The sequence below is a fragment of the Drosophila miranda genome, chromosome XL (assembly GCF_003369915.1).
Source record: "Drosophila miranda strain MSH22 chromosome XL, D.miranda_PacBio2.1, whole genome shotgun sequence".
In the NCBI taxonomy this organism is placed as follows: Eukaryota; Metazoa; Arthropoda; class Insecta; order Diptera; family Drosophilidae; genus Drosophila; species Drosophila miranda.
In genome coordinates this window covers 21,281,236-21,302,119 of record NC_046673.1, presented here as the reverse complement: position 1 = coordinate 21,302,119, position 20,884 = coordinate 21,281,236, and the positions used below count along the sequence as shown (strand labels likewise).

At 47.0% G+C, this 20,884-nt stretch overlaps 3 protein-coding genes across 5 annotated transcripts in view; 2 read left to right on the top strand and 1 right to left on the bottom strand.

Moving 5' to 3' along the window:
- The window catches only part of LOC108154658 (E3 ubiquitin-protein ligase highwire), a 52,110-nt gene extending 47,816 nt beyond the window's left edge, over positions 1-4,294 (top strand). For both annotated transcript variants that reach the window (XM_017285005.2, XM_017284998.2), the window contains exons 17-21: positions 28-1,533; positions 1,595-1,936; positions 1,999-2,463; positions 2,524-2,717; positions 2,779-4,294. In XM_017285005.2, coding sequence (XP_017140494.1) covers positions 28-1,533; positions 1,595-1,936; positions 1,999-2,463; positions 2,524-2,717; positions 2,779-3,268 — 2,997 coding nt within the window. In that variant the 3' untranslated portion in view covers positions 3,269-4,294. The remainder of the gene's footprint in view (positions 1-27; positions 1,534-1,594; positions 1,937-1,998; positions 2,464-2,523; positions 2,718-2,778) is intronic.
- A 6,848-nt stretch (positions 4,295-11,142) lies between these two features.
- Positions 11,143-12,807, top strand: LOC108165074 (alpha-tocopherol transfer protein). Its single transcript, XM_017301124.2, has 5 exons — positions 11,143-11,462; positions 11,554-11,713; positions 11,865-11,946; positions 12,005-12,432; positions 12,518-12,807. The coding sequence occupies exons 1-5, from the start codon at positions 11,357-11,359 to the stop codon at positions 12,651-12,653; spliced, it is 912 nt and encodes a 303-aa protein (XP_017156613.1). The 5' UTR covers positions 11,143-11,356; the 3' UTR covers positions 12,654-12,807.
- Positions 12,808-13,448: 641 nt separating this feature from the next.
- The window catches only part of LOC108162163 (ubiquitin-conjugating enzyme E2-22 kDa-like), a 42,167-nt gene continuing 34,731 nt past the window's right edge, over positions 13,449-20,884 (bottom strand). For both annotated transcript variants that reach the window (XM_017296757.2, XM_033392544.1), the window contains 2 exons: positions 14,865-14,961; positions 13,449-14,760 (listed from right to left, as the gene is read on the bottom strand). In XM_017296757.2, coding sequence (XP_017152246.1) covers positions 14,115-14,750 — 636 coding nt within the window. In that variant the 5' untranslated portion in view covers positions 14,751-14,760; positions 14,865-14,961 and the 3' untranslated portion in view covers positions 13,449-14,114. The remainder of the gene's footprint in view (positions 14,761-14,864; positions 14,962-20,884) is intronic.

Here is a 20,884-nt window from a genome sequence, read left to right as displayed (position 1 = left end):
TCCATTTCCATTCTATTCAATTCACAGAACAAAGTCCTGAATGTGGGCTTCTATGCTGGCCAATCGCTAGGCGACACGAATCTGATCAAGTCGGTGGATGTGGACTCGAAGGCCTGCACCTGGATATCGGCGAAGATCAATGACGAGAGCTACACCCATTTCCGGCTGGAGCTGCACGGACCCGAGAACACGCTGCGGGTGCGCCAGATCAAGCTGCTGGGACTGCCCGTCCAAAATCAGGATCAGCAGCGTCAGGGTCAGACTCTCGGCGAGGCTATGCGCCTGGGTATGGGTATGGGTATGGGCTTGGGTCTGGGCCTGGGCCTGGATGATCCATTCGGCAGCGATCTGAAGCCCTATCTCCGGCTCAGTCATGCGTCCCACATCCAGCAGCAGATCTGCGAGGCGGAGACCCTGCGCGTCTTTCGCCTGATCACCGGCCAGGTCTTTGGCAAGCTGATCAGCAATGTGAACGCGGTGAGGAGCAGTGAGGAGCCGCCACCTGAGGTTCCTGGCCCGGCTGGCGTCAGTGGCGGTGGCGGTGCCGGTGGTAGCTCCTCCCTGCTGGCCGATTCCCTGGACCTGCGTGAGCACATGGTGGGCATCCTGTTCTCGCGCAGCAAACTCTCGCACCTGCAGAAGCAGGTGATCGTGCACATTGTGCACGCCATCCGCAGGGAGGCCCTGCGCGCCAAAGAGGACTGGGAGCTGGCCAATCTAGCCCATGACCTCAAGAATCCGATGGAGGCGGCCGCCGCGGCTCTGCCGGGCCCCCCACTGCAACAGCCGGCTGCCGCTGCCAGCAGCGAGAGCGGCTCAGAGCGGAGCCGGGCCCCAGACACCTACTGCTTCGAGATGCTGAGCATGGTGCTGGCCCTATCCGGCAGCGTTGTGGGTCGCTCCTATCTGTCGCAGCAGCACGGACTGCTGCGCGATCTCTTGGGGCTCCTGCACACAGGCAGCGATCGTGTCCAGCGTCAGGTGACGGCCTTGCTGCGTCGCATTCTGCCCGAGATCTCGCCCGAGAGCTTTGCGGATCTGCTGGGCGTGCAGCGCCTGCCACCGGCTGACTACAGCATCGCGCATCAGAGCGGCAGCGACTTTGACATGAGTCGACTGGGGCTACTGGACATATTCCTGGCCGTGATTGCCAAGTCCCTGCAGTTGCAGGTCAAAGTGAAGACCACAGCGGCATCGTCAAGCGGAGGAGGAAGCGGAGCGGGAGGATCTGGATCAGGCGGATCAGGCCAATCCCAGCAGAAGCAGCAGGGACAGCAGGAGAAGACACCTGCCTTTGTGAGGCTCTGCAGCTCCCTGGATCTGTCCGTCCAGCAGCTGCGCTCGCGCCCGCCCACAGGAGAGGCACAGTTGCCGTCAACGTCGGTCGGCGGCGGGGATCCGTTCCAGTTCGAGCTGGCGGCCCCACCCAGAAAGGAGTCGAAGAGGAATCTCAACCAGCGCTGGTTCCTCAACGGCACCATATCAACCAAACAAGCGGAGAGCATTATTAACCTCATCCGGGACCTGGCTAGCGTATGTAGATCCATCGATCGATGAATGCCCTATAATCATATTTATCGTATTTGATCCGTAGGGAAAACTGAGCGAGAAGTGGTCGCAGACCACCAAGGCGGCCATTGCTGAGTCAGTGCTCAATCTGACGCGACTCGAGGAGATCTATCGCACCCCGGAGCACTGCCCCAAGACGGCCACACTCTGGCTGGCGCTGGCCAGTCTCTGTGTCCTCGAGCGCGATCACGTGGAGAAGCTCTCGTCGGGCCAATGGTCAAAGGTGTGCGACACCCGACCCATGTGCACCAATCACGACGATGGGGAGACGGCGGCCATCATACAGTGCGAGACATGCGGTTCCCTTTGCGGTGACTGCGATCGATTCCTACATCTCAACCGCAAGACGCGGGCCCACAAGCGAACGGTGGGTTATTGTTATCCTGCCCTATCCTGTTCCCTTTTTTCTAACCCCAATTCCAATTTCAGGTATGCAAAGAGGAAGAGGAGGCCATACGCGTGGAGCTGCATGAATCGTGCGGCCGAACGAAGCTCTTCTGGCTGCTGGCCCTCGCTGATTCCAAGACCCTCAAGGCCATGGTGGAGTTCCGCGATGGCAGTCATACGATCATCTCCGGGCCGCAGGAGGCGGTGGGCAGATGCCGCTTTTGCGGCCTCACCGGCAATTCGGGACTGCTGGAGATCGGCAATGTGTGCGCGGATGCCCAGTGCCAGGAGTACGCGGCCAATTCATGCCTCAAGACGAAGCCCTGCGGCCATGCATGCGGCGGTGTAGTGGGCGAGGAGAAGTGCCTCCCCTGCCTGCAGCACGTGTGCCATGCCAGGGAGAACGAGCTGGCCGAAGAGAACCACGATCCGAAGCTCACGCAGGACGCGGACGACATGTGCATGATCTGCTTCGTGGAGGCGGTCTCTTGCGCCCCCTCCATACATGTAGGTGTCCTCTAAATGGTGTCCCCTAAACGATTTCTAATCGACCCTTCATTTTTGTAGCTGGAGTGCGGTCATGTTTTCCACTTCCATTGCTGCAGGGCGGTGCTGGAGAAACGCTGGAGCGGACCGCGCATCACATTCGGGTTCTCACTGTGCCCCATCTGTAAGGCGGACATCCATCATCCGCTGCTGGCCCAAATCCTGAAGCCCATCAATACGCTCAAACAGGATGTCAAGCGCAAGGCGCTCATGCGGTGCGTACCCATAACCCATCCAAATCATTATTGTTATTGTTATTATATCGAACCGTTGCAGGATCAAGTATGAGGGCGTTGTCAAGGACACGGAAAGTAAGGACGTGAATGTGACTCAACTGGCCATGGACCGATATGCCTACTACGTGTGCTTCAAGTGCCAAAAGGCGTACTACGGCGGCGAGGCACGCTGCGACGCGGAGATCGGCGAGAAGTTCGATCCCGAGGAGCTGGTGTGCGGCGGCTGTTCGGACGTGGCTCGCGCTCAGATGTGCCCCAAGCATGGCACCGATTTCCTTGAGTACAAGTGCCGCTACTGCTGCTCGGTGGCGGTGTTCTTTTGCTTCGGGACGACACACTTTTGCGACACCTGTCACGACGATTTCCAGCGGCTGACGAACATACCGAAGATCAAGCTGCCGCAGTGCCCCGCCGGGCCCAAGGCCAAGCAGCTGCTGGGCGACGAATGCCCCCTGCACGTATTGCATCCGCCCACCGGCGAGGAGTTCGCCCTAGGCTGCGGCGTGTGCCGCAATGCCCAAACATTTTAGCCACAGACGGATATTGAGTCCGATCCAGAGCCAGAGCCAGAGCCAGAGCCAGACTCGCTTGAGTACGATGATTCGGACTCGGAGACAGAGTCGCCCGGGTATTGGTGCACTGGAATGGAGGACGACTCCCAGACATATTTGTAGACACGTTAAATCGTAAACACGTAGCCATAATCGCCATATATAGCTCCCCCATATAGCTCCCCAGATATTGATGTCTACATATATAAAGGAATGACAGTTACATAAACACGTACCGGAATACACGGATAACGGGACTCGGAGTCACTTCTGGACACCGGGCCATTTCTGGTCATAATCACCCTTAGAACAGAAAGAATCCCCAGAAATTTCCCCAGAACTATTGATGTGTACTTACTAATTATGAGAATGAGAAAATAAACAGACAGAACAGACATGGAAGTGGCGAACCAGAGTCGGATACGGAACCCAGAGGCGAACACGGACACGGACACAGATACGGATACGGATTCGGAAGCACATTCCGAATCCGCAGAATTGATATTACCTAGGATAGCATATTACGGATAGGAGCTAGCGAATAAAGGATAAATGGATAATGGTTATGGCGGTATAGCGAAAAAAACGGTTAGAATATTTCCATGCAATATTATTTCTAATACTCAAAATTTTCCAACGAAAACGAAACTTGATTTAGTTTTCACTCATTCGGAGGAAAAACGGAGAAAGACGGAGAGACAGAGCGACAGAGAGAGAAAGAGAGAAAGAGAGGGCGAGAGCGCGAGAGAGCGAGAGCGATGGAGAAAAAGAGCGTGGGAGAGAGAGGTGTGTACAGAATTATCTTACTCCTCAACCCAACCTTGAACCCAACCCCCTTCCTACTCCTACTCCTGCCCACTCCTCCACGCACCTTTTGCGGTATATATAAATTAATGGAAATAAACAAATACATATATGCATATATATATTTATTCTGAATGTATTTACGAGTATTCTGAATGTGTGGCGAGCAAAAGATGCAAAATAAAATCAATTCTGAATGTATTTGTGATTTTTATTTGGTATTCGAGTCACTCCTCTTTATTTTCGGATCGGGTCGGATCTTGTTGGACACATTTTAATTGGATTTGGCGACCAATGGGATCTGGATTGACGAAATTTTTTGAAAATTTAATGAAATTTAACAATTATTATGGGTTTGTCCTTTATTCTGATGGCAGTCGATTTGCAGGACTCTCCCGATCACGACAAGACATGCCACTCGAAGTTCGGCCGCTGCTTAGCCAAAATATGGTTTACAGAAAAAACCAGTATTTCAAAGATATGCAAATCCAAATCTTCTGAAGGCTATATCTCAGACAAATAGGGACAGATCGGCGGAGGACCAACTGTCCCAGGATCACGAGGATCCAGACTATCGATCCGGCATCAAAATATCGACTTCGAAAATGAGGCCGATTTTTTGAAAATTTAATGATGTAACCATCATGATTTATTGCGAAAATCGTGAAAAAATTGATGTCCTTTATTCTGATGGCAGTCGATTTGCAGGACTCTCCCGATCACGGCAAGACATGCCACTCGCAGTTCGGCCGCTGCTTAGCCAAAATATGGTTTACAGAAACTAACCAGTATTTTATAGATATGCAAATCCAAATCTTCTGAAGGCTATATCTCAGACAAATAGGGCCAGATCGGTGAAGGACCAGCTCAGGAAGGACATGAAAGGCGTTTCTTTGCTGGCTGGCTCTTGATGACCCGGCGGTAGCCGAACGACACAGCCGATGACCCTAGGATCTAGTTTTCTGTGTTTGATTTACGACATGTCCGCTCTATGATCTGCCACATCTATATATTTTATGGTTAGTGGTTAAACGACGGAAATTAATACCAATAATAAAATGAATAATCACTCTTGTCGGTCCATGTTATCCTTCATATGTATTCATCTTATTTCTTCTTCTTAAGTTATTATTTATTCGTTTACTTTATTTAACTATTCCTTACGTTTTAGCAGGTCGCCCCACCCGCTGACACCGTTATGCTCATTATCGCCTATTAGGGGCTTCCCCATTCTGGTCTTCCGGTTCATATGAGCGAGTGTGCGCTCGATGACGGAAGTCCATTCCAGGTGCCTGACCGGGTGACATCGCGAGCTCCACACCGACTCCTGCGCACGGGGCCATGATGCCGTGTGCCCCTAGGGACATGAATTCTGTCGCGCGAGGCTGTGGTCCTTGGCCTGGGTAGAATAAATGCAGAATCGTATCCTGGCAGTACAGAACCGCACACCTTGCAAGATCCGAACCTTAAGGGCCGTCGTCATCCTTCGATCTGGCCATCGACAACAAGGACTTTGACTATGGCAACCGAGATGGATAGATAGATGTCGTTGTTGTTAGGTTTAAGGATATACCCGTCTATTTATTTGGATAGTAGATACAAATGTTTAAACTTATTTATTTATTTATATTATGCTAAGTTTTGATGAATAAAACTATTGAAAAATCATCCTTGCTGTATCCTGTATGGGGGAAACAATCCAGATCTAAAAATAGCGGAGAAAACTAAATATTATTGATTGGGAAAATGTCCTTGATCCTTGACAAGGAGTCCATCAAATGAGGGACTTTTTTTTCGATCACAGGAAGCCATCGCACGGCCACATCGGCCCACAAATAGCCGAGGAAACCAAATATGTATGGTTGGGGTTGTTGGAGTCCTTACCGAAGGACCAAGGAGCTTTTCTGATGACGTCGGGCTATGGCACGCCCCGATCGGGCCACAGGTAAGGGAGAAAACAAGATATATATGTCTTGAGAAAATATCCTTGATCCTTGGTCCTTGATTAGGACTGCATCAAATCAGGGACATTTTTACAATCACAGGAAGCCATCGCACGTCCCGACTGGGTTGAGAAAACTAAATATGTATGGTTGTGTTTGTTTGAGTCCCTACCAAAGGATCAAGGACATTTATGTGATCACGGGGGGCCATGGCACGCCCCGATCGGGCCGCATGTAAGGGAGACAACAAGATATTTAAATCTGGAGAAAATTTCCTTGATCCTTGGTCCTTGATAAGGAATGCATCAGATCAAGGAAGCTATTACAAACACAGGAAACCGTTGCACGCTTAGGTCGGGCCACAAATAACGGAGAAAACAACAAACGTTGTTGTTGTCAATTGTTGCACAAACATTTGTTGTTGTTGTACAACAACACCGCTCAACCTGCGGCCGCTCAAAAAGCCAAAACCGAGAATTTCGAAACTGGGATACCAGGCGAACAGAAATCAGCAGAAGGTCGACCTCCCAAAAGTATGCAATGATATCAGAGCTGAAATCCCCGTGTTTTTTTTGCCATTTCAGAGGCCAGATGAGATGTGAAAACCCATTGCATACTTTTGGGGGGGAGGGTCGACAACGGAAAAATAAAATTAAAAAACTAGCGACCTTCTGCTGATTTCTGTTCGCCTGGTATCCCAGTTTCGAAATTCTCGGTTTTGGCTTTTTGAGCGGCCGCAGGTTGAGCGGTGTTGTTGTACAACAACAACAAATGTTTGTGCAACAATTGACAACAACAACGTTTGTTGTTTTCTCCGTTATTTGCGGCCCGACCTAAGCGTGCAACGGTTTCCTGTGTTTGTAATAGCTTCCTTGATCTGATGCATTCCTTATCAAGGACCAAGGATCAAGGAAATTTTCTCCAGATTTAAATATCTTGTTGTCTCCCTTACATGCGGCCCGATCGGGGCGTGCCATAGCCCGACGTCATCAGAAAAGCTCCTTGGTCCTTCGGTAAGGACTCCAACAACCCCAACCATACATATTTGATTTCCTCGGCTATTTGTGGGCCGATGTGGCCGTGCGATGGCTTCCTGTGATCGAAAAAAAAGTCCCTCATTTGATGGACTCCTTGTCAAGGATCAAGGACATTTTCCCAATCAATAATATTTAGTTTTCTCCGCTATTTTTAGATCTGGATTGTTTCCCCCATACAGGATACAGCAAGGATGATTTTTCAATAGTTTTATTCATCAAAACTTAGCATAATATAAATAAATAAATAAGTTTAAACATTTGTATCTACTATCCAAATAAATAGACGGGTATATCCTTAAACCTAACAACAACGACATCTATCTATCCATCTCGGTTGCCATAGTCAAAGTCCTTGTTGTCGATGGCCAGATCGAAGGATGACGACGGCCCTTAAGGTTCGGATCTTGCAAGGTGTGCGGTTCTGTACTGCCAGGATACGATTCTGCATTTATTCTACCCAGGCCAAGGGCCACAGCCTCGCGCGACAGAATTCATGTCCCTAGAGGCACACGGCATCATGGCCCCGTGCGCAGGAGTCGGTGTGGAGCTCGCGATGTCACCCGGTCAGGCACCTGGAATGGACTTCCGTCATCGAGCGCACACTCGCTCATATGAACCGGAAGACCAGAATGGGGAAGCCCCTAATAGGCGATAATTAGCATAACGGTGTCAGCGGGTGGGGCGACCTGCTAAAACGTAAGGAATAGTTAAATAAAGTAAACGAATAAATAATAACTTAAGAAGAAGAAATAAGATGAATACATATGAAGGATAACATGGACCGACAAGAGTGATTATTCATTTTATTATTGGTATTATTTTCCGTCGTTTAACCACTAACCATAAAATATATAGATGTGTCAGATCATAGAGCGGACATGTCGTAAATCAAACACAGAAAACTAGATCCTAAGGTCTTCGGCTGTGGCGTTCGGCTACCGCCGGGTCATCAAGAGCCAGCCAGCAAAGAAACGCCTTTCATGTCCTTCCTGAGCTGGTCCTTCACCGATCTGGCCCTATTTGTCTGAGATATAGCCTTCAGAAGATTTGGATTTGCATATCTATAAAATACTGGGTATTTTCTGTAAACCCTATTTTGGCTAAGCATTGGCCGATCCGGGCGTGGCATGTCTTGTCGTGATCGGGAGAGTCCTGCAAATCGACTGCCACCAGAAAAAAGGACATCAATTTGTTCACGATTTTCGCAAAAAATCATGATGGTTACATCATTAAATTTTCAAAAAATCGGCCTCATTTTCGAAGTCGATATTTTGATGCCGTTCGACAGTCTGGATCCTCGCGATCCTGGGACAGTTGGTCCTTGGCCGATCTGGCCCTATTTGTCAGAGATATAGCCTTCAGAAGATTGGGATTTGCATATCTTTGAAATACTGGTTTTTTCTGTAAGCTATATCTCGGCTAAGCAGCGGCCGAACTGCGAGTGGCATGTCTTGCCGTGATCGGGAGAGTCCTGCAAATCGACTGCCATCAGAAAAAAGGACAGCAATCTTTTCACGATTTTCGCAAAAAATCATGATGGTTACATCGGCCAATAGAGCTGGAGGGAATAAAAAAAAATAAAAAAATTAGAATCAAGAAGAAATAGTCAATGAAAATATGAATAGGGGGTGAAGCAAGGTCAAAGACGATGAGGTAAAGCATGGTGCAGGGAAGACGATGTCGGTAGTGCATGTACACATTTCTTTTATATATGTTAATAAATATATGATTATATAATATAATACCACACAATACAATATATGTACATATGGATATGTAATCATTTTGAGTTTTGGGATGTTAGGAGACGCCCTAAACCGGCACTTCAGCGTGTTTTTTCCATTAATTCTGCACCTGCCCAGGTAGCGCCATCTGTTGGTACCACATGAATGCTGCGATTTCTACATGGTGGCGTGAGCAGATGGCACAGATGGCGCCATGTAAGTGGCAGTTTGAAATCAGAAAAAAAACACAAAATTAAACAAAAGAGAATAAATATATGAACGTATGTATGTGAATATGTATTTGCAGTGACTGCACAGAAACTGTCTAGTATGTGTGTCGCAATTGCCGGCGTTTAATTATGCCTTGATTTTTGTGCTGACCCATCCACAGTACAGTCCGTCCACAATGCAGCTTGCTCAATAGTACACTCAGATCTCAGATATCTTTGGTAATGCGTTGCAGCATTAGTGCATTAGTGCGGTGCGGCAGTTGCCGAATATTTGCCAATGCGACGACGGGACAGTGTTGCCACATCGCCATTTGGCAGATGGAATGGATGAGAAAAAGGGCTGACAACAATTTACTATAATATTCATATGTTTTGGATAAATGCTAGTGCATGTGTGTATGTGTGGAATACTGCAATAAGTAGCGAAAGAAAACAAAGGCCCCATTTTAAGTTTTCCTTTACTTTCTTTTTATAGGAATTTTACGCGGGTTACACATTTTATAATTTTTGTGGATCATCATATTCTTTGCCAGAATATTCTGGCAATACATGTATGTATTGGTAAATTGGTAACACGAAACGTAGCTCACTTTGGCTTCGACCATAGCCGATCCAATAAAATCCGATGTGCTGCCTGGGTTTTATTAGGTACGCTGCGTCTAAGTGTTCTCGGCTAATTATATTGGCAAATGATTCAGCAGCAAAAGCAAAGGTCGCGGGGCCAAGAACGTCTGCTGCCTCATATGATCACAGCTCCGTACAGCCACAAATTTGAATGGAACTTGAAACAGCATTTTGATTGGTCATTTAACACCTGTGTCGGCTTTATTTGAGGTTATGCGCCGGTACGTACGCTACGCCAGTGCGTCTATGTTCCATGGCCAAGGTCATGTGTGCGACCAGTTTACCGTTTACAGCTCCATTAAAGGGTCGCTAAATAGCTTGGTAATGCGATCCAACACGACTCAGCCGACTCAATTGTTGTATACTACGTGACCGCGCAGAGGGTGCTACGATTCTGCGCAGATGTATTTACTACATCCGATTCCGATTTGCAAAAAGGTTTCCTGTTCGGGACGGACAAACCAGCCGGCTCGCTTTTGGTCCATCGATCCACTGCCTTCTGTCTATTTCTTTGGAAAATATTCCACTAAATTTCGCTCTTTGCGCTTCATTGCAGGCAATGTAAGAGTCAGAGACCTATATTATAAAGAAGTCTACTCTAATCTTTAACCAAAAAATGGCTTTTTCTATATATAAATTGGTTTTTTTCTGAAATTCTACATATTGTAGTACATTTGCATAAAGCAACTAGTTAGGAAGATGGGATGAATAGACCTTCAAAGTGCCAAAACTATCACGCACTATCACGCATCTGCACAATCGTATGGCTGTACAATTTTCTTCGTGGATCATTCAATGTATGAGTATCATCAAAAAACTATGGAACCCATGGATCGGGAGCTGCTAGGGTATGTAAGGCGTCGACCTCGCCTTTCTTTCTTTTGTTTGTCGTCTACGCGTTCTGCGCAGAAACAACAACGAATGCGAGTGTATCGAAGTCTCTGCTTTGTCCCGCTTTCGCTGCTGCTTCTTCTTTTTGACAGTTTTTTTGTGTTTGTTTTAATTCATGTTTTTTTCTTCTTTTAAATAGTTTAACTTGCGAAACACGTACGCCGGAGACCAGACCAGCCAGCCAGTCAGCCAGCCAGCCAGCTAGTCAGCCATCCAGCAGACAAGCGGCGGCAGCATAACAAGTGGAGCACGGCGGTTCGCCTCGCATCGAGTCGCATCGAGTCGCCGAAAACTGTTTGCCAATGTCGCGATTAAGCTGTGAAACACTACCAAACATGGCTGGCGTGGCCCTTAGGGAGTGCTGAGCCCCCACGTAGAACAGGGGGCGGCGCCTGACCTTCTGACACCACTCGGGAGTTGTTGCACAATCCACCGCAATCGCATGGGGAATAAGCAATAGAAGAAGCACACACACAGACAGATTAACATGTGTACATGTACACTTGTACATATGTTTGTATGCGCAGACATGCTTCGATCACAGAGTTCGAACAGGGCTCTGTAAGCAGTGGACGCCGCAGAGCAGAGCAGCGACAGCGTGAGCGTCAGCGTCAGCAGAGCCAGTCCAGAGACTTGAGGAAAGCCTCCAACCGAGACCCAATCAGCAATCAGTTGCAGTCGCGAATTAGCGTCGCACAGGTGCGCCTCTCCAGTGCTCTCCAGCGAAACCGAAACGGAAGACCGAATCGGCATAGAACTTCGAAACTTCCAATTCGATTAGCAACTCTGCTCTATAACGGCTATATAACGGAAAATGGTGCACAAGAACCAGGAAAAGGATGAGGATCAGCTGATGGTACAGCGAGTGCTAGAGCTGCAGGAGTGGATCAAGACGCAGTCGCAGCTACCGCCGAATATATGTGAGTGCAGTGAAAAATGCAATCAGTTGCATAACTGGCTTCCAGCCAAATTGGCTCCTTGCCCTAACCCTCTGTCTGTGTCTCTGTGCAGCATGCATGCTGCTGCGCCGCTTTCTGCACACGACGCGCGGCGATTTGGCTGCCACACAGCGCCTGATGGAGCACAATTATGGACTGCGCAACAAGCATGCCCAGATCTTCATTGAGCGCGATCCGTTGGATGCGAGCTCCCAGCAGCTGTTGCAAGTGGCGTGAGTACTCGAAAATTGCATGCGATGCAGGCATAGGCCCAGGCCCAGGCCCAAGCCCATGCCCCATGCCCCAGCCGGTAACCGGTTTTCCTTCTTTCATTGCGCTCTCTCTCTCTCTCTCTCTTTCTCTCTTTCTGTCTGTCTTTCTTAGCGACCTGGTGCCGCTGCCCGGCCTGACCCCGGAGAACAATAAGCTGCTCTTTTACCGACTGATCGACTTCGATGCGGACAAGGTAATCCCAAAAAGGCACCCACTCCGTCTTGATTTTACCACCCACACTTTTCCCACAGTTCAACTTTACGGCCGGCATCAAGGTCTTTTTTATGGTGGCCGACTGCCGCTTTGCCACAGAGAACGACGCGCGGCTGTCGGACGGAGAGATACCCATTTTTGACATGGCCGGGTATACGCTGCGGCATCTGACCAAGACGGTGCTCAGCTCCCTGCGGGTGTACATGAAGTTCGTGCAGGAGGCGCATCCTGTGCGGCTCAAGGAGGTCCATGTGCTGAACTGTCCCTCCTACCTGGACAAGGTGCTCACCGTGGTCAAGCCGTTCATCAAGGGTGAGGTCTTCAAGCTGATCCACTTCCATTTGCCCAATGCGGAGACGCCCTTTAAGCACTTTCCGCGTTCCATGCTGCCGGAGGAGTACGGCGGCCAGGCTGGCAAAATGTCCGAGCTGAAGCAACAGTGGATGCAATTGCTCAAGGAGCAGCGGTGAGTGGGCCACGTCACCATTTCTGCCGCTTTCTGTCTTATTTAAAGGCTACTCTCCCGCTACCCCGCTCATGTATTCTTTTAGGGACTATCTGATGGATGGCCAGAACTGGCAGCTGAACAAGGCCAAGAAGGTGTCCAACAACAGCAGCAGCCGAAGGTCTAGCACATCCACCGCCGCCTCGGTGGCGCACAGTCTTAAGAATCTGGAAATTGATTAGCCGCCGATGGCACAACTGTACCTACAAGACCCGAACCTACATATATTTTATACTTTTTTGCTTGTTTTCATTCCACATCCCCAGCTGCGCTCGGGGGCCTCTGTAAATATACGCATCATTATTCGCACGTACATATGTGCTGGCGTATCTATAACTAAAGCTCTATTTATACGTACAGATATGTGGACTCGCCACCAACGCATCCCCAATGGGCTGCGCTTCGTCCTCGACTCTCCCACGCTGTTTTCATAATTGAATTCCATCTGAAAGCTTTCATTGTGCACCGGCGGTTGCGGTTGGGGAAGGAGGAGTGCTCGGAGCAGTGGTCGAAGTGCGACGCTCGCAGAATTTTCAGTTTTGATGCAGCAACATAATCTCAATCAATATGGAGATGCGTGTGGATGTCCTGGCAAATGCAATTAAGTTCCCACAGAGAGGAACGGGGATAGAGAGTGGCCACAGGGTGTGGCATGCACTGAGAGAAACAATGGTTTCAGTTGCTACTCGAGTGGCGTGGCGTGGCGTTCTGCCGCTCATTGAATTGCCATCTATTACACCTGTGGCTGCTGGAGCTGCTTCACCGACTAAATCCACTCCTAAAGATTGAGACCTACTTAAAGCCCTCCTTTGAGGGCCAGTGCAGTAAGCTGGCGCTCATCCTTCTGAAGAGGATAAATGTGTGCAAGTGGAGCACCACAGTCACAACCACAGCAGCAAAAGCAGGAGAGCGAGACCACTTGAGGATTAATGCATGATGCGCATATCGACACATACACAGCCCCTGCACAGCCTTTCTCTGGAATCTGGAGTCCCCACAATCCACGAATCGTAGTCAGCAATCTGCACATTATCATAGACAACGAGTATGACTTGTGAACTATGCCGGTGACGCCTTTAAGTGGGGCTCAGAAGTGGCCTCTAGACTTACAGGCCTTTCATTAGAAGATTAAAAACAAAATAAACAAATTAAAAAGAATTAGACTCAGCATTTTTTTTGGTTGGTTGGGGTTGGGTTTGGGTTTGGGGGGGATGGCCTGCGATCGGTGTGTTTATTTGTGCGCTGTATTTTTTGTTAAGAACAAGCGACTGAACTACAGGTCGTAGTTCGTCCCGTGCTCTTGGGATGGATCAGACGTGCAATACGAGTGCACATATAAGGCTTAAATGAAATATTATTCTGGTTTCTTGTGGCCTATCGACAGACAGCTCTAGATGTTCTTAAGTGTGATTCCTCGATGACTACTCATTCTTAAAGTGTGGGTCCCTGTCGACTATTGATTGAATTAAATTATGCTGGATTAAGATGTACAGTGGGGACTATTCTCTCTGGACTATTGAGGATTGTTGATTTTGAATTCGAATAAATTTTCTGGCAGATTGAGCTGTCCTTGAAGTATGGTTTTACTGACAAAACTGAATGGATCCCTGAAGAGCTGAATTTTTTGTGGTTCGTAGCTAAGCTCAATTTTCGTGCTGAGACTTAATCGTTAAGAAGTTGTGGGAGACCTTGCCCACGTCCCAGTCCTTTTTGGAGAGTATGGAACGAGCCAAGCACTCATACATGCCCAGGTCCTTGAGGGCTTGGATCTTCTCATCGAACTCGGGAATAATGTTGGGTCCGTTGGCATAGCGGTTGGTCCAGTGCTTTGCCGTGCGCACAAACAGCTCGTGCTTATGCATGTATTGGCGGGCCACGTCGTCGTCGAAGGGCGTCCCCATATCCGGGATGGCTATGATGTTCCTGACGGTCATCAAGATGGTGCGTATCGACATGTCGGGCGACCAACCCTTCCAGAGTATGTCCAGGCTGATGGCGCCCGATTCCGGCGAAATGTTCGGATGCCAGATGCGCGTCCGAAATTCGACCTGCGGCGGAACGACCGGATAGGTATCGGGCACCAAGATCTTAACAACGAACACTCCACCCTCGTACGGAGAGTCCGGTGGCCCGTGAATCTCGACACATAGGTTCGACCAGGACTGATCGACCAGCCAGAGCTTAAATCCACGCTCCGTCGTCTCTCCGCCTGTGCTCCTCAAGTGCATAGCCGTGTTGATCTCTCGCTGCACACGGGCTGCACCCGTATTCGACCACATGGTCGACCCACTGGCCCAAATTGGATTGAAATTGGAAAACACAACGCACAGTTCAGTTCAGTTGATTGGGATCAATTTCAGAATTTCAGAATGTTCATTTCAGAGAATACTTACGGATATATGTAAGATCACGAAGATGATATTCGCTGCACTTGCTGGGTTCCTAATTGTCTGTTTTCAAACGCTCAGCTCAATTTTCTCCTTGATTGCTCTAGAATATTCAACATTGAAAAGGTTAACTTCACTTAGGACTCCCACCCTCCCCGAAGTTTATACAGTCTTGAAGATGAACTAGCGCTTCGATTAATGCAGGGATTTCCTTCAAAGATAGATTTCCCTTAGATAGTTTTGAAAAATAGAGCAACAGATATACTCAAGAATATATAAATACTCAGAATTGAGTGCAAAATGCAGTTTTGCTAAAAGCTCATACAGTGTGCAAATAAATAAATAAGTAAGATAATTTGGACATATGGATCTGATATACGAACGATATCGAACGGCAATTGTTCAGTCTGTCCTGCGGTATAGATCATAGATTGCGTTCTTATAATGGAATATCGTCTCTTCACCAAAGAGATCAAAAAGTTACAAATTTGGAATTATTTTTTTGTGAAAAAGACAACTTGTTGGCTTCAAAGAACAGCCAGAAGCAATTTAGACCATATTTTTAGACCATATTTAGACCATCATTTTTCTTTCCCTCAAAAGTTAGTTATTAGAGTTTTCAAGAAACTTTGAGAACCTTTTTTTCAATTTCACGACCTTGGTTTTGCTTTAAATATCTAAAAGGAGGAGGAGCTTTTAAAATAATTAAAAAATTACTCAATGGTCCTGCGACACCAACAATTGATTAATAAATTTCACTTTTCAGATCGATATCGCCATTTAACAAATTGTTTAGGTGCCTTTTAAATACAAATTCGTTGTCCCACTTATTATTTTGGTGCGAGAAAGTACAGTCGTTGATCTATGCTTATTTACTGGCACAACTTACTGATTTATTATTTATTTCGTGGACTGTACAGGTCTTCACCGGGTGAACGGTACTTAAGCACTGTTTCTCGGTTCTAATTCTCGGAACTGGGTCGGCCAGCACGCAGTGTTGGTTAACAGCTCTAAGTGTTGATAAACAGGCCAGAAGGGTGTGGTGGTGCGGTGCAGGAGCGCACATTTACTGTTCGTCATGCGCAGATGGATGGATAACTGACTGCCAACGCAGCTAACGGCTTTTTGATATATTTGAGCGCGTTGTCTCCGAGCACCGCACTCCACGACTGTTCAATAAAATGCCAAAACAAAATGAATTACCAAAAGAAAAAATTACTTCTCCTCCTGGGTAACCTGTCCTTGTAAATGGGCTCCGATACACATACATACATATGTGCGTTGCGGCTGTTGTTGAGTGTTGCATCAGCCCCATGGAGCCACGTGTGGCTGACAGAAAAACTTTCTGGCATGTGAATGCTGTGACGTTCACTGTGACATTTCCCATCTCCTGGCTGTCAAGCACAGACATTGTCGATCATGCCAGCATTTCGAGATGCGCGTGCAAAATCCCTGCAGGGTGACGCTGACACGCACTGCCGAAATTTTCCATTCGAATGTAGCCCGCTCACAGTCGAGTGCAATGTGACGAACGCTCCAATGAATTCTGGTAGCGTTTACATAAGTACATACTCGTACAATAATCGTGACAGGGAGGGACCTACATATCCTTTAAAGGTCCCCGCAATGCCCCATTGCTTTAAAAAGATGGCGATGAAAATTCCAAGTTCGACTCGATTGGGCAATTTTACCTTTTCCTATATAAAACAAAAATATTTTCTCACAAAGATTCATGGCATCCATTAGAGTAATGTGGCCCCAGAATGAAGAGGCAACCGAATCGATTCGGCGGGATTCGGGTCCGTTCGAATCAGCGATTCAGCTTTCTCTTAGCTTCGAATCGATCGAATCGCTTTGCATCGTGTTAGATCCGAAAGATTCGGAAAGCAAATTACAGAGGATTTGAATTGAGTTGAAGAAGGATTTAATCGGCAGTGCTCGGATTCGGTTTTCAGTGGTTCGGGCTGATTCGGATCTGACTGATCGCACGCATTAGCTGAGATTTTATGACTACTGTGGATTCAAGCAGGACTCTGAAAGTCTGGGGGACTATTTGGCATAGAAATCAAGCCCGCCCCTTGTGCAGTGTCATATCCCTGAAAGCTCGTATCGGGCCACGTCCAGCCATAGTCGCCACACTCAACCACCAGCTTATCAACTGGATGGCTACAGCAACCGCCGCCACACAGACACACACACAGGCAGCTCCCTCTCTGGCAGTGGCAGTGGCAGTCAACCCATCAATTGCATTATGACTGGCCGACAACAATTAGAGGCTTTTGAGCGATGGCCGAAACAGGCGGACGCCTAGACAGACACACGTGTGCAGTCTCTTAGCCCACTTTTTACCCACCCACTCTCACTCTTTCTCTTTCTCTTGCACACATTACACACACACACACTTTTTCCGCTGGGTGGGGGGCGGTGGGCGAAAGTGCTGTATGACCTGACACCAAAATTGATCAAATTTACATTTATCCACAAGAATCGTAAATGTTACACGAGTGCAGTGCAGCGTGCGGGTGGGCGGCTGTGGGCGTGGCGACCCCATTAACATGCTCGAGCCACTCACGAGCAGACCACCAACAAAAGAGCTTACGCTGCACTTTGGCCTGCTTGTCTGCCCCCCGCCCTTCACCACCGTGCCCCAACCTGCCCTGGTCCGGCCTGTCGCTTCGACAAAATGCATTTTCCAGGGGATTTCTTTGTTGTTCTACTCGTATCCATTACAGAGGGTATAATGATTTTGACTACAAGCCTGCAACGCAGAGAACAAAGATGCAATCACAAAATTCTATAGAGCAAGTTGTTGGAAAGAAAAAAGGTTTTATAATTTAAGATACTCCAGGAAATCGCTTAAGGTTATTCTTTTGCTTCAAATTTGATTAATTATAAGAGTTACATACTATATGTAAGATCCTGTAGGAGTAGAAGGAAACTCCCTGCCGTGGTCCATGCTTCCCTTGAAGTTTTTAGTCTATATAAGTCTATATCTCTGTTTCGGTCAGCGCCCTTTCGACGCTGACTTTTGTGGCAGGAAGACCATGAACAACCTTTGCGAATTGATTTAAACGGGAATACATGAACTTGTTCTCCTCCCCTTTATTCCTCATACTTTGATTGATATCAATGGGCTTTGGACAAGGAATTAAAGAAATCATTAAGTAACAACCAAGTGGTTTAAAGACGGGCTTATAGACGGCAGCTCCGAAACATGGGCAGGGGGCTGTGACGAATCTGAATTTGTTTCAAGTGATAGATCGTCCTGTCCGGCAATGAAAACTACACATTATAATACAAAATAATTGGATTTTGGTTCAAAACTCTATCCGATAGCTTCTTTTAAGTCCTCACTCTGTGATATTTTCATGGCTTTAACTGTCATATCTTCTGAAAATCGCCTAGATATAGCTGCTCTATCTGCAGCTTTTATGTGGTTCACTTCATTTGCCTCATTACAAACTGCTTGAGACAATTTAAGGATTTCATTAACGTTATTCTCACAGAAATTTTTTAACAGAAAAAGGCAAAGAGGTTCAAGCATCTCGAGGGTCGAATTCCACTTTGTTGGATCTTAGGAATAAGAGCCTGAGGTATTAGGGAAGGGAAACTTTAAAGTTTGACAATAAACCTACTGGTAAGTGGGAGTCCTCAATGCCTTAACCAGTTTGCGAGCATTATTAATGAGAGTATCATTTGCAAAAGTTACAAACAAAAAATCCTTAACTACAAGTTGAAGTTTGTGAGCGCCACATTTAGGCGATGCAATGGAGTAAATGTTCATCTGAGGCTTCAATTCTCCTTCGTCATCACCGCAGCTATCATCGCAGTCTTCGTTCATGATGTCAATAGACTTTATAATGCTACGACCATTGACCGACGTAACAGAATATATTTGGTCTCGCATCAAACCGAACTCTTTCAGAATATTTTATGAATATTTCAGCACTCTGTGACTACCGAATTCTGTTATATTTCATGTTGCCTTATTATATTTCCTTCCCATTGAGTTAATTAGCTGAAATTTGCATTCCCTAACTCTTATTGCGGTACCTGGTTCTGGCTGGCATTTGTCTCAGAATCTGGCTGTGTGGTAGGAGTTCCCTAACTCCAGTTCAATCGACTTCACTACGAGATACAGGTTCAGACATATGTAAATTCCTTAGCCAGACGATTCAGTGATAGTACCATCTCGGGTATCACAGGGATCATAGCCACCAGCGCTGTCTTCCACTGAGACTTTGGGTAGAATCTGCAAGGGTATCAATTAGCTCGGTTCTCATACGCACTTTGTTACTTCTGTGGCCAGTCGAAGCAGATACATAGATGCAGATGCCGAAGGTAGAAAGGAGAAAGAGAAGCAGAAGGCGAAGAAGCAAACGGAGAATCCGAAGGAGAAGCAATAGGCGAAATGTGCAGTCAACAATGGTGCTTCCGTTGTATTTGTGCTCTCTGTATGTCCCTCTCTCTCTCGCTCTCTCTGGCGCTGGTTTGGGGAGTCGAAGGTTCATTAATAAAAGGTGAGTCAATGCAATACGAAATCTAGAAGAGAAATTGTACTGCTTTTACACAGGACTCAGGGAATCGGGATGGTGCAGGGACGGAATGAGACAAAGAGAGGGGCTAACAGACTCGTTTGATGGGAACAACTTACCTTACCCAATAATAATATACCATATATCAGTCTGTCTCTTTCTCTTCGTTTGTATGGCGGTGTATGTGTATGTGTCTGTGTCTGTGTGTGTTCTGGAACTCCTCGGTTTGTTCGTATGTATAAGGTCCAACATGTTGTTGTTGCATGCTCGTTGTCGTCGCAACACCCTCACACACACACAAAGACACAATGGGACACACACACACATTCATATGTACATAAATACATACATACATACATACATATATGTATATGATGATATGGCAAGTTTCGGCGGCAGCGTGGCAGCGTCGGTCGCTGTTCAGTTGAGTGACTGATAAGTTCAGTTGGCGTTCGCTTGGCGCCGAGAGCGGTTAACGGTTCTAATCGAATTCAGCCCCAAAACAGAGCAGAAAAGAGCAAGAACAAAAATAGAAACAGAAACAGAACGAAGTGAAAAGCGAACGAACACAAAAGGAAGAAGTACTATAAACGGTAGAGAGGGGAACAAACTTTCCTCGTTGCTGTTACTCTTCGCTTCTCTCTCTCTCTCTCTATCTATCTCTCTCTCTCTTCCCCGCAAAGATGCGCTAAATTTCTCGCTTATCCCGTAACGATTGTGGGTCTTATTCCTTTATTTTGTCTTTTTTTCTGAGTGCTCGGACCAGTGCAAGAATTCCAGCAAGAAACCCGAAAAAGTATGCCACGAATTCCGACTGCAGTTGTTTTTTTTCGTGTGTGTGTGTGTGTGTGAGTGTGAGTGTTTGTGCGATACACACATGTGGGGATGTTCAATGAAACACTGGGTGAACAGGTTCAATTATATAAGGCTAGGCTGCTTGTTACCAGGCGACTCATTTTGGGGGGTAATCCACTGAAATTAGCATTCACGGTTGAGAGGGGAAGTGGTAGTGGTTGGTAGTAGCTGGTAAATGGAGTGTCCTGGGAAATAAACGGACTGAACAAGCGGAGGGATTAGCCGATAAACGGATCCCAAAGTTAATGGAAAGAGATCTTAGGAGCACATTATTCTATTGGGTGTTTGGCATAGTGTACATCTAACTAGATAAATGAATGGTATTACTGGAAAATAATGCGTCTGAATGCAATAATTGACGAATAGATCGATCGTAAGTCGGTTGCTTGCGTTGGTCTTCAAAAAGAATCCTGCTTCTCAAAGAGGACCTTAAGGATTTGATCGAGAACAAATGTTAAATGGGTTTGTTTTTCTAGGATTACAATTTTAACGATTTCAAGTGATCGGAAATTGCCCAAGTTCTGTCTATCTTCCAAATTGATTGCTATTTATATCAAAGATTGACTGGGGAATGTTCTCTGAGGGTTTCCAAGGATCTTCAATAGATTATAGTGTTCTCTTTTGAGAGTGAAACTA

Excerpts from the sequence above, each read along its gene's own strand:
- LOC108165074 (XM_017301124.2), top strand. The coding sequence starts at position 11,357 with ATGGTGCACAAGAACCAGGAAAAGGATGAGGATCAGCTGATGGTACAG. Across the intron at positions 11,714-11,864 it reads CAGCAGCTGTTGCAAGTGGC|CGACCTGGTGCCGCTGCCCG; the intron begins GTGAGTACTCGA and ends TGTCTTTCTTAG. Across the intron at positions 12,433-12,517 it reads CAATTGCTCAAGGAGCAGCG|GGACTATCTGATGGATGGCC; the intron begins GTGAGTGGGCCA and ends GTATTCTTTTAG.